At 36.3% G+C, this 17,386-nt stretch overlaps 1 protein-coding gene and 1 pseudogene across 3 annotated transcripts in view; one reads left to right on the top strand and one right to left on the bottom strand.

Moving 5' to 3' along the window:
- The window catches only part of LOC105750594, a 34,938-nt gene extending 29,740 nt beyond the window's left edge, over positions 1 to 5,198 (top strand). For 2 of the 3 annotated variants that reach the window (XM_031968470.1, XM_012550182.3), the window contains one exon: positions 4,722 to 5,198. In XM_031968470.1, the coding sequence (XP_031824330.1) occupies positions 4,722 to 4,957 (236 nt within the window). In that variant the 3' untranslated portion in view covers positions 4,958 to 5,198. Of the gene's footprint in view, positions 1 to 3,302; positions 4,698 to 4,721 lie in introns of those variants that run through there. The other variant, XM_031968471.1, reaches the window with a different exon arrangement.
- Positions 5,199 to 15,835: 10,637 nt separating this feature from the next.
- LOC116423614 lies at positions 15,836 to 16,599 on the bottom strand (annotated as a pseudogene).
- Positions 16,600 to 17,386: the final 787 nt, after the last annotated feature.

Raw genomic sequence — 17,386 nt, 5'->3', positions numbered from 1 at the left:
TGTTATCCAGGGGATATGATCTGTATTTTATCACTACTCTTTCTTTTCTGAGTCATTCTGTAGACTTATTTGCATGTGGTCCCCCATAGGGACCACATGACTTGACTACTTTTTATAGTTAAACAACTTTGTATTTGCTCTCTATTCTGTGATTATGTTTATGAAAATCTGAATTCCTTACACAGTGTAATACATAAGATGTAATCTCAAGGCTCCCCAGCGAGACCTTTAAAAAAATTTTTGTTCCAAGTCCTCTCCTTCCTCCTAGCCATTTCCCACGTATTACAAAAGTAAGCAATATACTATTTATACATATGACATATTACATATGTAAAACATATTTCCATATTATCCATATTGCAAAAAAAAACCCCAAACAAGAAAAATTAAGTGAAAAAAACATGCTTCAGTCTGTACTCAGTTCATCAATTTCCTCTTTGGAGGTAGATAGCATTTTTCAATCTGAACCCTTTGGAATTGCCTTAGATCATTGTATTAATCAGAGTAGCTAAGTTTTCTACAGTTAATTATCATTACAATATGGCTATTAGTGTGAATGATGTTCTTTTAGTTCTACTTATTTCTCTTTACATAAGCCTGTATAAAAATTTTTCCAGATTTTATCTGAACCCATCTTCATTATTTATTACAACAAAATAGTATACAATTACAATCATATATGACAATTTCTTTAGCCATTCTCCAGTTGATGGCTATCTCCTTAATTTCCAATTCTTTGCCACCACAGAAAGAGCTGCTATAAATATTTTGGTACGTATAAATACTTGGTACAAAAAGATCTTTTTCCTTTGATCTATTTAGGATACAGATCTAGTAGCAGTATTTCTGAGCCAAAAGTATTTCTACACAGTTTGATAACTCTTTGGTCAGAGTTCCAAATTGTTCTTTAGAATGGTTGGTCACAATTCTACCAATTGTGCGTTAGTATACTTATTTGTCTACAAGATTTTCAACAGTTGTCATTTTCCTTTTCTGTCATGTAAGCCAATCTGATGGTTGTAGGATAGTACTTAAGAGTTGTTTAAATTTTAATTTCTCTAATTATTAGTATTTCAGAGCATTTAAAATTATAATTATTGGTAATTTTATTTCTTCTCAAAACTGTTTATATTCTTTGACTTTTTATCAATTGATGAGTGGCTCTTATTTTTATAAATTTGGCTCAGTTCCTTATATATTTAAGAAATTAGACCTTTATCTAATTAAAGAAAGAGACCTGCTATAAAATTCTTCTTCCATCCCAGGTTCCTGCTTTTTTTCAAAATTTGGCTGCATTGGTTTTATTTGAGCAAAAACTAACATCAATATAATCAAAATTACCCACTTTATGTAACTCCCATGATCCTTTCTATCACTTATTTAGTCATGAACTCTTCACCCATCCAGAAATCTAACCATTTTTTCCCATACGAGCTTAATTTGTTTAGGATATCATTCTTTATCTCTTTTGTCATGTGCCTGTTTTCACTTTTTCTTGGTAGATGGTATGAGATGTTGGTCTATGCCTAGTTTATGCCAGACTGCTTTCTAGTTATCCCAGCAGTTTTTATTGAATAATGAGTCCTTGCCCCCAAAGCTTGAATCTTTGTGTTTTTAAAATATTAAGTTACTAGGGTTAATAACTTCTGTACCTTATGTACCTAATCTATTCCACTTATCAACCAGTCTTTATCTTTTTCAGTACCAGGTTATTTTAATATTACTGCTTTGTCATGTAGTTTGAGATCTGGTATTGCTAAGCTAGTTTCCTTTCCTTTGATTCTTTTTTTTTTTTTTTTATTCTTGACCTTTTTGTTCTGCCAGATGAATTTTGTTATTTTTTTCTAGCTCTATAAAATAATTCTTTGGTAGTTTGGCTGGTATAACACTGAATAAGTAAATTAATTTAGGTAATATTGTCACTTTAATTATATTGGTTTAACCAACCCATGAGTAATTATTATTTCTCCAGTTGTTTAAATAATTTTTATTTGTGTGAAAAGTGTTTTATATTTGTGTTTATATAATCTTGTGTGTTTCTTGGCAGGTAGACTCCCAAGTATCTTATGTTGTTTTCAATTATTTAAATGGAATTTTTCCCCCCTGTATCTTCCTGCTGGATTTTGTTGGAATCATATATAAATGCTTTTTAAGTTCATTTTTTATCGTGCAACTTTGCTGAAGTTGCCCCATTGTTTTGCCCCCAGTGAGATCTGAATAGTTGCAAATGTTCTGAAATGAGTCATTTCTTATTATATTCTCAGTATAAACAACTTTTTGTTCTTTATAATTTTTTTTCCTAAATTCCTGATAGCATGAAAGCAGTGACTAACTAGGAGGTTGGGTCTGGAGTTGGGTCTGATTCAAGGAGACCTCTCTTCCTGGGTTCAAATCTAGCCTTAGACACTTATTAGGTGTATGATCTTGAAGACATCTCTTAACCCTGTTTGCCTCATTTTGAAAATGAGCTAGAGAAGGAATTGGCAGACCACTTCAATATCTTTGCCAAGAACTCCAAAAGTGGTCGTGAAGAATCAAACAAGATTGGAACAAGATTAAATAATAGCAAACACAACATGAAAGCAATAGACTTTAATCTATTGTGGCTTAGATTTTTCAATTTTCAATTTGGTAACAGTTTTGAAGTCTTTTATAGTTTTACTATAGTTTGAAGTCTTAATTATATTTATTTGTCTCTTGATCTTTTTTTATGACCTGATCCCCCCCTCACTTTGGTTAAATAGCATTGATGACAATTTTTATGCTGCATTTTTTCATTGATGGTATGCTAGATTTGAAGACTGCTATTTCATGATTTGAAGCCATACAGCATGCCTGGAAGCTAAAAAGAGAGGCCTTTGTTTCAGGGAAATGTTTGGGATCCTTAACAGTGCTGTTTTAAGGATTAAATGAGAATAATAGGAATTTTGTAAACTTTAAAGCTCTAATATGTGTTAACAATTATTATTATTAATATGAAAAGCTTTATACAATTTTCTAATTGTATCATAGCCTATACTTTTAATCTCATTACATTTCAGGACCAGTTCCTTTTGCCTATTTGTGGCATCTACTAAAAATACGTGGGAATACTTCCAGTTTAGTTTCAGATCACCGCAATAAAGTGAATGATGCAAAAAAGTTTTTTGTTTTTCAATATGTATACAAGTTATATTTACACTATTACTATAGTTTATTAAGTGTGCAGTAGTATTATCTAAAATGTACATACTTTTATTAAAAATACTTTATTGCTAAAAAATCATCACCTGAGCCTTCAACAAGCAATAATCTTTTTGCAGGTAGAGGATCTTGACATGATGTTGATGGCTACCGACTGATTAGAGTGGTGGTTGCTGAAGGCTGGGATAGCTATGACAATTTTTAAAAATAAGACAACAATGAGGTTTGGCTCATTGATTCTTCCTTTCAGTTGAACACTTAAAGGCCTTTATAACATTATTAACTGGATTAATTTCAAAATTGTTGTGTCTGAGGGTATAAAGAGGCATGAAGGGATGGAGAATGGCTGATTGGTGGAGCAGTCAGAACATATATAACATTTTTGATTAAATTTGCCATTTTTTATGGGTGTGGTTCATGTCACCCCAAAACAGTTATAATAATATCAAAGATCATTGATCACAGAACATCATAGTAGATATAATAATAGTAAAGAAGTTTGAAATGTTGTAAGAATTACCAAAAATGAGACACTGTTAGTACCTGAAATTGCAAAAAAAATGGTGCCAATAGACTTGCTTGATGCAGGATTGCCATAAACCTTCAATTTGTAAAAAATAAAAAACAAAACAAAACACAGTATCTGCAAAGCTCAATAAAGTAAAACACAATAAAATGAAATATACCTGTATTCACTGGTTGACCAAATTCATTCAGCTGCATATCATAGTCTTGACAATAGGCATTCTTCAACCATTTGGTTTTTTATATACATAATTAGACTTTTGGGTGATTATGTATTTTATTTAGCTTTGTAGTATTCCGGAGATTAGTGCTATCAGTTTAATGCTGTTACAAATGGTATTTAAACTGTCTCACTATCTAGAAATAATACTTTTTCAATTAGAACTGCATTATGGAGAATGTCTAACAGAAGGCCAAATACACTTGGTGAACATTTGTTCATATGTTTATGTTTTACTTTATATGATGTAGAAGATCATGGGAAAAAGTTATTTCTGTTACATCTTTCAAGGAATCTTGAATTACTTTAACACATGCATGAAGATATCTTGAAGGAGAATCTTTAAGGTTCTCTTTAATTCTATGGTAAAAAAACTCAGCACACAAATAGTGGGGTGTTGTGTTCCTTGCATCTTCTAGTTAATTATGTGATTATAAAGTTGTGATCTCCTATAGAATGAAATGGGCAAAAGGCTGTCTATTTCATTTTCATACAAGACTATTCTTGTGTGCGAGATTAGTATAACTAAAATTAGTCTTATAAAAGGAATAGTTCAGTTCAGCTGGAATGTAGAAAATGTGAATAGGAATAGTATGAGATAGGGCAGGGCTATTAAATTCTAGAGTCAGAAACTTAAACTTCTTTTAGCAAGCTACTAAACTTGTTCCTTGGAGAAGCTTAAAATAAACAGAGACCTCAAGACCCTCAGAGTCTCTGAGGAGATAAAGTTTCACAGGATGACTTAAGAGAAATTAGGGATATAAAAATATAACTCATTTCTGTTTTTTTGCAGGTGATTCTTACTATGACATAATAATGAAGAGTTGTGGCACTGAAGAAGATTGTCAAGGAGAAATTAAGACTTTATATGGTTTTCCATTCTTGATTAAGGAGAAGATCTGTGTAAATGCTAAAGCCATTGAGGAATCCAGAGGTTCAATTTTGTTCTCCATTCCAGCTCTACTGGTCATCCTTCCATGGATGTTGGCTTTTCTTAGTAAACTTATGACAGATCATTTCTCCCTCTAGCCAATCAGCCAGAATCAGCATTTTTTAATGAGAATATCATTTTTTAAAAATTAACATCTACCATTTTCACTGACAGTTTTGATTTTCTGTTAGTGTTCTAGAAATTATTTACTCTGCTTTTTTTCCATTTCATTCTCTTAAAGCAAAAGACTCTGTATGATCTTCATTGTAGAAATGTGAGATCAGTTCTTTGTATTTTACTTAGTTTCTTCCTAATGTGACAATAAAAAAAATTGAGAGACAGTTTCTGGGTAATTTAATCATTTTATTAATAGAACCAGCATGTTTACTAATAAAAGAATGGTCATCTAGCTGACTCTCTTGGACCAAAGCCCCATCATGATGATGGGCTCAGAATTTATATGCCCTTCTAAAAGTAGGTGTTCCTGAGAGGTACTAATTACCTCTGACTAATTAATATAATGTAAATTTAGGCTATATTAAATTGAGGGTCTTGGGGTATTTGACTTAGGCCACCCAATCTTAGTAAAAAAGACATCAGTTTCCATATCACCTGTCTGACAAAAGGGAGAATCAATATTTTCCCAGTCTATCTGAGCAAACATAATGAGCAGCAACGGTCCCTATTAGCCCAAATTTCAGCTTTCTTTTATTATCTGATTAGATCTTGGCCTGGGTAAATCTTTAAGAGATATTTCTCACACTGGTTAGTTTCTACATGAGGAAGTAGATAAGGGGAAAACCCTTGGTCTCAGTAGAATAATTAGTTATTATAGTTACTGCCACAACTAGGGGCAATAAATTCCCTCCTCTCCACTTCATTTTATAGGAAAATTATAGGGATTTAGTGCTGGCTCTCTGTTTTTTAAATTTTAATAGCTTTTTTTTTTATTTTTCCAAATACATGCAAAAAAGTTTTTAAAACTCACTTTTGCAAAGTCTTGTGTTTCAAATTTTTCTCCCTCTCTCCCCCCTCCTATAGACAGCTAGCAATCCAATATAGATTAAATATGGGCTGTTTTTCTAAATATATTTCCATATTCATCATGCTACTCAAGAAAAATCAGAACAAAAAATGAAAGGAAAAAACTCAAGCAAATAAAAATAACAAATAACAACAAAAAAAAAAAAGATGAAAAAAAAGATGATCCACATTCAGTCTCCATAGTTCTCTCTCTGGATGTTGATAGCTCTTTCTATCACAAGTCTATTGGAATTAGTGCTGGCTCTTTGAAAGAATAGCAGCTATCTCCTGCCATTATTATTTTTATTATTTATCTTGAAGATTAAGGAATACTCTCCCTCCCACACAATTTTTAAGATAAAAGGAGATCCAGAATAAAAGTATTTACTACATCTATTTTTTTTTGGCTAGGGTACTAGTTTTGACCTGTCTATGAAATTGGTACTAGATAGAGATTCTAAGGTGGAGACAAGTATTCTTTTTTGTGTCATGATTTTGTGTCATAGAAATTCCTTGGTTTTAAATCAAAAAGCCCCACAAATGTTTCAACTGTAGATTTTTTTTCATTTTAGGGAATTTCAGTTATCTACTTGTATGCGTGCACACACACACACACATACACACACATACTTCTATTCCATACCTCCACATACATATTCAGACAAAACATGACCAAATTCTGCTATGTAATATTTCTGTCATTTGCCATTTTTTATACCTGAATTTACATAACCTTTAAATTTATGATTTGTCAGATTCTACATAAACAAATGCCATTGGAATTAACTATTCAGCAAATATTCCATTAAGATAAATAGTCAATTTAAGGTCAAGTTCAAATCCCAATGTCAATTCAGCAAACATTAATTGAGCACCTACAAAATATATACAAATATACAAAATATACAAAACATGTAAGGAATTCCAGAACAAAAACAAAACAGTTCAAGCCTATGAAATTTTTTCTAGAAAACTTCTATTCACACTGATTCATTTCCTCCCTGGTAATCCTTAGCACATATGTATACATTGTCACCCAATTTAACATTTGATTTTCTGCTATCTCTTATAATTTTCTCTATTTAAGATTCTTTTGTCTTCAGCAAACTAGTAAGAACCTCTAGCAAGGTTTATTGCCCAACCTGATTTCTGTGCTGGTGGTAGGCAACAAAAACTGCAACAGACATGATGCTTAACAACTATCAGGGTTAAAAAGCCTCTAGAAGCAAGGAATGTGGCTCAAGGCAAGACCTGGGGGATGAGAGGTACCGAAGTCCAGTGAGTCCTATGTGGAGGTGGGGCTTAGCCTCAAGAGGCCGTGTCTGACCCCAGGTACCATATCTCCCTCTTTAGTGTTCTCAAAGCCTAGTACTCCTCCCTCCCTCTTCTCGGGCCAATCCCATTATGCCAGGTTCCTAGAGGACCTCTCCCTTCCCCGAGATCTTCAGGGGGGTATAAATATGTGCTATCTAATTATAAAGTTCTTTTTTGCTTCACCCCTACCTGTCTCTATGTTATCTGGGTTGGTGCCCAAAGATGGGTTAGTGTGGCCTAGCTGTGTCGTAGATGGACAGGCATTAAGAGTAGCTTAAAGGGGAGCTACAAGATTAGGGAAGCATTAAGAGACACTACAAGTGGCACCTGAACAGGGACAATTTTGGCTAGGACTTCACCTTGTAGCAGGCCTACAGGTGGGAAGAGAGACAGAACTCTGCTCTAGTGAGTGAGTAGAAAGTTAGGAAAATGGGACAAATTGTTGTGAGGGTCCCAGACTAGGAGGTACCGGGGAAAGAAGCTTATAGAATAGTAAAGCAAGTGGAATTGGAAATGGATTTTAAAAAGTAGGAGATAGTAGGTAGTCAGATGGCTTCCTATGATAAGGAAATTCTGGGAACCATCCCAGAATGGCATCAAGTGATTGGGGGCACTTTAAGAGGTGCAAGCTGCAATCCATTAAAAGTAGATAATGAAGTGCAAACAGAGAGTCATAAAACAGATGAGAGTCATGAAACAAATGAGGATCGTAAACCAGCACTCACTGGGACCAGCTGTGCCCATAAAATGGAGCCGGTGGAAGTTAGCTGTGGGAAAGGATCAGGAAATAAACATGAAGAGGAAGGAGGTGGATGTGATGAAAAAGGAAGAGGTAGTGAGGAAGAAGCAGGAAGTGGATATGATGGAACAGGAGGGGGTAGGGATAATATGAGGAATGAGAAAGTAAACAGAGACACATATGTCCTTGAGGGAAAAGACAGTGATAAGATGAGGGAGGAGAAAGTGAACAGAGGGAAGGTTGCCTCTGTCTCCGAGGCATGGCCTTCTCCCTCATCTACCACCCTCCCTGAGGAGATATGACTCCCCTCCGCTCCCTCTGTACCCCTTTGTGAAGGCTTTGGAGATTCTCAGACAAGTTTAGGACAAATAATAGAGAAAGCTGGAAAGTATAAAAGAAATGAGGCTCAAATGCAATATGATGCAGCAGTGTATGAAGCTATGTTTCAATGTGCCCAAAGAGCATTTAGCAAAATTCAAGCTTCTGATTAAACAGGGCCCAGACGAACCTTTTCCTGATTTTGTGGCCTGCTTACAGGTGGCTGTTGAGAGATCAGTGGACAGAGGAGAAGCCTCCAGCCTCCTTATACAGAAATTGGCAATGAAGAATCCTAATACTAACTGCCAGAAGGCCATGCCTATTTTAGATGGTGAGGTTGGCCTGCAAGAGATGATAAAGAGATGTGAGAGTGTCAGCTCCAGTGCTTTTCAAATGGGTGCCTTTGCAGCTGCTATATCTATAGAAATTGCAGCAGAAGACCTGCCCTGGCAGTTTGCAGACAAACAAAGAATATTCCAACCCTTGGTGGTCGCAGGTCTCAGGTACAATCTATGGGGAAGGGATATATTGAAGGCTTGTGGAGCCTCAGTTTTTATACTACCTCCACAGGATTTTTAATTGGGGTCAGTGGGTGTTTGGGCACCACCTTTCATATCACACTCACACCATTAACATGGAACTCTAATACCCTGATATGGGCACCCCAATGGCCTTTCTCAGTTTATAAAGCCCAAACTTTACGTGAAATTATGCAACAACAGTTGAAGTCCAGATATATAGAACCAATGTCCAGCCCATAGGATAGCCTTGTATTTATTGTAAAGAAAAAATCTGGGAAATTCAGAATGCTAGTGTACCTTAAGGCTGTTAATGCTACTATTGAACCTATGGAGCCCTACAACCTGGCACGCCATCTCCTAATTTAGTACCTACCAGCTGGCCAGTTACAGTAATTGACATACAAGATTGTTTCTTCTCTATCCCTCTGGGCCCAGAGGATAAGAAAAGATTTATTTTTACCATTCCCTCTATAAACAATGCAGGACCTGAGCTGCTCTACCAATGGAAAGTTCTCCCTCAAGGGATGTATTGTAGCCCCACTTTGTGTCAGGTGTACATAGCGCAAGTGCTAGAGCCAATTAGGAAGATGTGGCTTCATGCCATGATACTGCATTACATGGATGATATACTGTTATCAATGAGCAGAGGGAAAGATCTCTCTGCCCTGCTGGAGACCATGAGTGTTCTCGCTCCACATGGACTGGTGGTAGCCCCAGAAAAGATCCCACATAACTATCCCATCATTTATCTGGAGCTCCGCATGGGAACTTCTACAGTTACTAATCAGATACCTACCTTACAATTAGACAAAGTGAATACTCTGAACCTATTTCAGAAACTGGTTGGACAAATTCAATAGGTAAGGGCTCATGCCCTTATTCCTATTTCTTTGATGCAGCCTTTATATGACATCTTGAAAGGATGTAAGAGATACCTAGAGCCCATTAACATCATATCAGATAACTTATATGCTGTCCAAGTGCTCAGAGGAATTGAGGATGCTGTCCTACAACCTCAGAATTCTTCAATTGCTAACCTTCTTGCTGACTTGCAGCTGATTTTACAGACTAGGAAACATACCATTTATACATCCTGCATACATATTCTCACCAATGCCATGCAGGAGGCATATTTGCAGGCAATAAAGTGGCGAACTGTGCTTTACAATGCTCCCTTCTCATGGTCGCTACAACCCCTGAATGTGCCCATGAATTTCTCCACTTAACCCAGTAATTCTCTATGTTGCCTGTATGGTCTCACCTGGGAACAAGCCCGACAGATAGGGAAGCAGTGTATTCAATTTCTCCCTCCTCCACCCAGTTTATTCCCCAATGATTTGTGGCAAATGGATGTGACACATGAGCTGTGTAGCCATTCACATTTGTTTTGACACCTTTTCTAGATTCCTTTGGGCCACAGTGGCCTCCCGTGAGAACATTCCTTCAGTCATTAAGTTGCTTCTCCTCTCATGGAGTTCCTAATACCATAAAGACCAAAAATGGGCCAGCTTATACCTCTAAGCAGATGGCCACCTTCCTTGCCACATTTGCCATTAAACATGTTACAGGGATTCCCTATAATCCACAGGGTCAGGCCCTAGCGGAATGGACCCATTGTACTCTGAAGACCACCCTTATTAAATAGAAAGAGGAAGAAAGTAGACAGAACCCCTGATGGCCCACACAGATGAACGTGGATAAGACCTTACATACTTAAAATATTTTGTTCCTGGATAGGGATACCAGCCTCTCTCCAGGAATGATACATTTGGCACAATCTTATAAACAAGACAGAAAATTAGGACCCATGAAAACAGCTCTTCAAGCACTGGAGAACATTCAAAAGGTCCTTTGGAAGGACATGGAAGGACATTGGCAAGGTCCATCCTTAGTACTTTGGAGAGGGACGGGATATTTATGTCTTGCAGATCCTGATGGGGAAGGCTGCTGGATTCCAGAAAGAATTCGGAAAGTTGCCCCTATTAAAACATGGACTGAAAAAGAAGAGAAGGAGATGACCCAAGAAACACCCAAAACAGCGCCATAGCAGAGAGATGACTACCCTTGCTGGACAGGCTTAGTGATTGGATACTTCCTTTCCCATTCCTTTCTATTGTATCTCATGGGCTCTATGTAGCCATTTTTTGTATTGTTGCTTCTTTTGCTTTTGCCTACTTTGCTAGGATGCTTTATACATATTCTTTACAAAATTCGTTAGAGGTGCTTATGGAAAAGCTTCTCATTTGTCAACATGAGAACACTTGGTCTTATTAATAAAAGAGGGGGAGCTGTAAGGTTAAAAAGCCTCTAGAAACAAGGAATGTGGCTCAAGGCATGTGGGAGGACCTGAGGGATGAGAGGTACTGAGGCGCAGGAGAGTCCTACGTGGAGATGGGGCAAAGCCCCAGGAGACGATGTCTGACCCCAGGTACCATGTCTCCCTCCTTGGTGCTCTCAAAGCCTAGCATGCCTCCCTCCCTCTTCTAGGGCCAATCCCATTATGCCAAGTTCCTAGAGAACCTCCCCTTTTCCCCATATCTTCAGGTATAAATATGTGCTATCTAAGAATAAAGTTCTCTTTCACTTCACCCCTACCTCCTGGTGGTCTGTCTCTATGTTATCTAGGTTGGTGCCCAAAGACAGGTAATGTGGCCTAGCCATGCCATTGACAGACGGGTATTAAGAGTAGCTTAAAGGGGAGCTACAAGGTTAGAGTAGCATTAAGAGACGCTACAAACAACCTTATAAATTGACTTTTAATATGGCTAAATGTTTGATTACTTCTTAACACTACCTGAAATAGAAGGGACTTCAAATGAAGCCTATTCTTTATCTATAAAATATACAAGTGAAGAAACTAAGGCTCTTGTTTGTGGAATGGCTAGTTATTTCTATAAATCTCATACTTTTTTACTGAACTGCAAACTCTATGAAGGCAAGAAGTTGGCTATATCTATTTTTGTATATACATTGGAAGTATGTAATAAAGATTTCAATAAATAATTCAATAAATATTTAAGCCTACTAAATGTAAAACCTTTATCTCAGCCCTGCTAGCTTCAGATGTTTATAGTATTTGAATATTAAAAATGAAAAATATTATAATGTAAATTGTAAATTTATTTACAATAGAGTAGGTCCCTTGATATGTATGATTTTATTTAATTTGATTCCATTCAAGTTGACATTAATACATATTTATTGAATGCCCTACAAAAGGCAGTGTGATCCATATAGTAGAAATTGATAAGGATAAAACTTATGAGAATGTTTTTTATTTGTCAAAGTTGATTTAAAAGAATTGGCTAAAGTAATATAGCTGATTAGTGGCAAAAATGGAAACCCAAGGACTATCAAAATGCTGCATAGCAGTTTGGAACTATCAAAGGACTTTCAGAATGTGCTTATCTATAATTGTACAATATTTCAGAGTCCAATTCTTTTTGTACAGAAAACGGTTTAGTCATGTATACTTATTGTGTACCTAATTTATATTTTAATATATTTAACATCTACTGGTCATCCTGGTATCTGGGGGAGGAGGTGGGGGAAGGAGGGGAAAAATTGGAACAAGAGGTTTGGCAATTGTCAATGCTGTAAAGTTACCCATACATATAACCTGTAAATAAAAGGCTATATATAAAAAAAAGAATGTGCATATCTAAGTTTTCTAGTTTCTTAATCCAATATTCTTTTCACTATACTGTATTATCCAAATTATGTAACTCAATTTTGCAAAAGTTCATGAAATGATAGTCTGCTATGTACATTTTTTCATGCATGGAACATGACATATTTCACATTTTTGTGCTTGCTGTAGAATAGAGACCTACAGAAATCCCTATTGATGGTTATAGTTTGTATTCATGCTTCAGACAAAAAAAAATTCAGTTATACAGGAAGACCTATAGAATCACATAGTAATGAGTTTTCCTCAATTCTATTTCTTCATTATTGTTCTTCTAAAGGATCAAACTTCATTTTTAGAATTTTGGATTTTCTAACCTGATCACCTAGAGAAAAGCTCTGGGAAAAATACATCTTTCACTAGGGAATTTGTTTCCTTACCAATAAAATAGGAAAAACTATTTGTTTCATCTGATCAAAAACTTCTTCCTGAGTATTTTGGATGGCTTTTCCACTTCCTTTTGTGCTCCACCAAAATGGAATTTTGGTCATCTTCACTATTTACTAATACCATTTTCCTATTTGTCTGGACAGAGACATTTTTCAAAAAGGCCTAACTAAAGATTCTTCTTTCAATTTATCTCTTTTCCTTCATTCCTTTCTGTCTTCACCAATAACTATTAAATTACATAAATTATAGAATTTATAAATTAGATGAGGCCTGAGAGACTATAAATATGTTTATTTACTTCATGTCCATCATAACTTGACTCACTTTCCACATTTCTTCTCCTACTCCTCCCCAGCCATCTCTTACTCTGAACAAACCTCTACCCTAGTTCTCCTATTAACTCTGCCAATGGCATTTCTTTTCAAGAAATGCCCCAACTTTCCCATATTGACACTTTGATTCAATTGCTTACTAGATTTCTCTTTCCCCTTGCCAACCACATGACTCCTAACACCTCTACTGATTTACACTATCTTGTTTGCACAATGTTTGGCTAATAATAATATGTGTGTAATAAATCCTTTCGGTCTCTATCTCTGTCTTTGTCTCTCCTCTGCCTCCTTTCCTCTCTCCCTTGATGATAAGGCTTAACAGGCCCAAAGGTTGGCCATTGACCCTCTCCTTAGCCATTTGCTCACAAGTAGCACAATTAGAATTAAGCTTCCTGGGTCCCTGATCCTTATTCTTCACCTCTTATTAAGGCAATTCAGAGAATATCCTGATTTCAGTGATTCCAGATTAGTCTGTTCTCTGGCTTCACTGATTAAATGGAAATCTTGTATTAATGGCATACCAGCCCTTATTTTAAAACCTATATATCTTTAGCCCAAAATGTCTTTCTTGTTTGTTTTCTTGTTTGTTGTTGAATCAGAATGCATAAATCTTCCAGGTAGGACTATTTCAATATGCTGCACACCAGTTTGGAACTATTAAAGGACTATCAAAATGTGCATATCCTTTGAACCAGCAGTGTTTCTACTCATATACTGGGCTTATATCCAAAAGAGATCTTAAAGAAGGGAAAGGGAACCCACGTGTGTAAAAATGTTTCCTTTTTTGTAGTGGCAAAATGGAAACTGGAAACTAAGTAGATGCCTATCAGTTGGAGAATGGCTGAATAAGTTATGGTATATGAATGATATGGAATATTATTGTTCTATAAGAAATGATCAGCAGAATGACTTCAGAGAGGCCTGGAGAGACTTACATGAACTGATGTTAAGTGAAATGAGCAGAACTAGGAGATCATTATAACCGCAACAAGAAGATTATACAATGATTAGTTCTGATGGATGTGGTTCTTTTTTTCAACAATGAGATGATTTAGGCCAATTCCTGTAGAAGGTCACAGTCAGTGGAGAAACTCTGGGTAAGGTATATAAGACCCTTCAGTCCAGAGGGAACCTGCTAACAATGTCTGGTTTGGCTCTCTATCTCCCCTAAGGCCTTCCTGAGAAGTCAGGGGGCGGTGACAACCTGTGTTGAGATTGAAGCAGAATATAGCAGATGGAAGAGTGATACCAGGTGGCAAACTACAATAGCAAGTTGTTTATGTGGTCCTATGTGCTGAGAGTTGTTTTTGTTACATTATAAAACGGGGAAAGCCCTGGAAATAAATGGACTCCATTCTCCCACCATCCTCGGGAGTCCTGCCTCATTATTTTTCTACTAGAAAGGTATAGTTAATCACCCTGGTATGGGGGCTCTAGAAAGCAACAGTATGTTTTGTTATCCCAGCTTGGGGGCTCTAGAAAGTAGGATATTTTAACCACCCTGGTGAGGGCTCTAGAAAGCAATGGTACATTTTGTCACCCCATCTTGGGGGCTCTAGAAAACAGGACATAACAAGTTCCAATGATCTTGTGATGAAGAGAGCCATCAACATTCAGAGAGAGGACTGTGGGAACTAAGTGTGGATCACAATATAGCATTTTCATTCTTTGTTTTTGTTTGCTTGCATTTTTTCTCATTTTCTCCTTTTTTATTTGATTATTCTTGGGCAGCAAAATAATTTTATAAATATGTATACATATATTGGATTTAACATGTATTTTAAACATGTTTAACATATGTTGTATTACTTATCATCTAGGGGAAGGGGAAATTTTGGAATACAAGGTTTTGCAAGGGTCAGTACTGAAAAATTATCTATGCATGTGTTTTGAAAACAAAAAACTTTAACAAAAACAACCCAATATGCTGCTCATTGATTAGACAGAAAGTATTGACTCATGAATTCCCTCCCTCCCTCAAGTACATAGTAGAGGCTCTGATCCTAACTTCCCTAGGAGAACGAGAGGATAAAAGTATTATTTTTATCATAATCTGAGACCCAGAAAAATCAAATGACTTTCCCATGATCCCGCAGCAATTTTGTGTGCAAGAATCATATAATAGATTTTAATGCCTATATGATTTTGAGCAAAACAATAATAATTGGCCATAACATAGCACTTCAAAGTTTGCAAAGCATTTTGCCTGCATTATTTCATTTAAATCTCACAAGAACTATGATGTATAATATAATTCCCATCTTACTGAGGAGAGATTGAGACATGACAATAATGACTTTAAGGTTTGACAAATTCTTTACATATATTATCTCACTTGAATTTCACAACAATCCTGGGAAGTATGTGCTATTTTATAGATGGGGAAATTGAAGGTTAGAAAAGTTAAACAACTCGCGTATGGTTATACAGCGAGGAAGCATATAAGGTATGCGCTAAATCCAGATTTTCTTGACTTCGAGTCCACATTGTCCATTAAATTTCTCTTAGGCTCAGTTTTCACCTTTCACATTCTTTTAAATTCTAGATCTTATGACATTCTAATGTGGTGAATAATCCTTGATATGATGATTAGTATGCATTTCAATTTTAATTTGTAGTCAGAGCCTGTCCCAGAATTTTCTTCAGTGCTTTCACAACTTCTTTGACATAGGAATTAGGATAACACTAAGCACAAAAAGAATTTGGTCTATATTGGGATCTGTGGTAGTAACTTGGCTCATATAGACTAAATGGCTGAACCATAGTAGATAGGAGATATATGGGAGGAACAGGTGGCTAGAGCTTTGTTTCTCCCTTTAGGTGAATTCACATGGAGGACATTGAGGAAAATTAGGGTATAAGAAGAGAGGATGAGTGACAATGGGAGAAGGAGCACCACAATGCTTGTTATTACCACTGTCTTCTCATAGGCTGAAATATTCTCACAGGTGAGTTTCTCAATAGCCACGACCTCACAGAGGAAATGGGGAATTTTCTTGGAGCCACAGGTGAAAAAAGGCATGACACAGGTTGTGTGAACAAGGGAAGTGAGGGTACCTCCAAGCCAGGAGGCACAAATCATCTCTATGCAGGTCCTCTGGCTTATGATGGTGGAGTATCTCAGTGGGTTATAGATAGCCACATAGTGGTCATAGGACATGAGGGTGAGAAGGATACATTCAGCAATTCCTAATTTTAGGAAGAAAAAGATTTGAGCATCTCAAGCAACATGTGAGATATTTGTCCTTCTGGAGAAAAAAGTCATTGGCCATCTTTGGGACAGTGCTAGAGATTAGGATCAAATCCATTATTGTAAGTGACTTTGCAGGAAGTACATGGGAGTATGGAGTTGGGGATATAGCCAGCTCAAGAGAATCAAGCCAGTATTTGGAGTGAGAGCCACAGTATATATCATGAGAATGACAAAAACAAGAAAGATGACATGTTTCTGCCCGGGAAGAGTCCAAGAAGAATGAAATCAGTGTTCAGTGTCTCATTCCTTCTTTCCATGTCTCTAACTGATCAGGTTGAAGAAAAATATGGCAGAAGCAAACCAAGAGTATGAAGTCTGATGAAATGTTATTGAACTGTTAGTCTAACTTCCCAATTTCTCTCTTTCTCTTCTGTAGGAAAGAGGTCAGCAACATATTCAGTGTTCTCCACAATCTGGCATCATCTTAACTTTTCTCACTTGTTACTCTTTTTCACTTTCTCTGTCTTCTAATAAGACCAAACCACTCACTGTTCTAGTAATGGCTGGGATTGCTTCTGGAGAACTGTGGGGAGAAAGGGCAATTGATTTTGTGCATCAATTACATTGTACATGGCTGGCTGAAAGTTCTTTATGATTTGCTTTATTTTTGTTAACTTACTTTTGTTAACTTACCTCAATAAATCATACGACCATTAAAAATAAATTATGTTCTGAATGAAGTTGGTACTGAAATCAGTATTTTGGATCAGTAATTGGAGCTTAAAGAACTGAGAGATTTTTCCTATTGTTTTGGTCCTTTTGGGGGTATATTTCAATCTCATATTTAGATCTGCATAGAACCCCGACCTGAGCTTAAAGGGAAAGTGGTTAACTTATCTAGAGTCAGGATGTCATTATCTTTTGGTGAACAGTGAAGGATGCTCAGCTATTAGGAAGAGTCACTATACTTCTTTGATCACCCTTTAAATTAGTTACTAGTTTAATAGCC

This window comes from Sarcophilus harrisii, chromosome 4 (genome assembly GCF_902635505.1).
Source record: "Sarcophilus harrisii chromosome 4, mSarHar1.11, whole genome shotgun sequence".
In the NCBI taxonomy this organism is placed as follows: domain Eukaryota; kingdom Metazoa; phylum Chordata; class Mammalia; order Dasyuromorphia; family Dasyuridae; genus Sarcophilus; species Sarcophilus harrisii.
The sequence above is the reverse complement of the archived record's forward strand: the minus strand, read 5'-3'. Positions and strand labels throughout refer to the sequence as shown.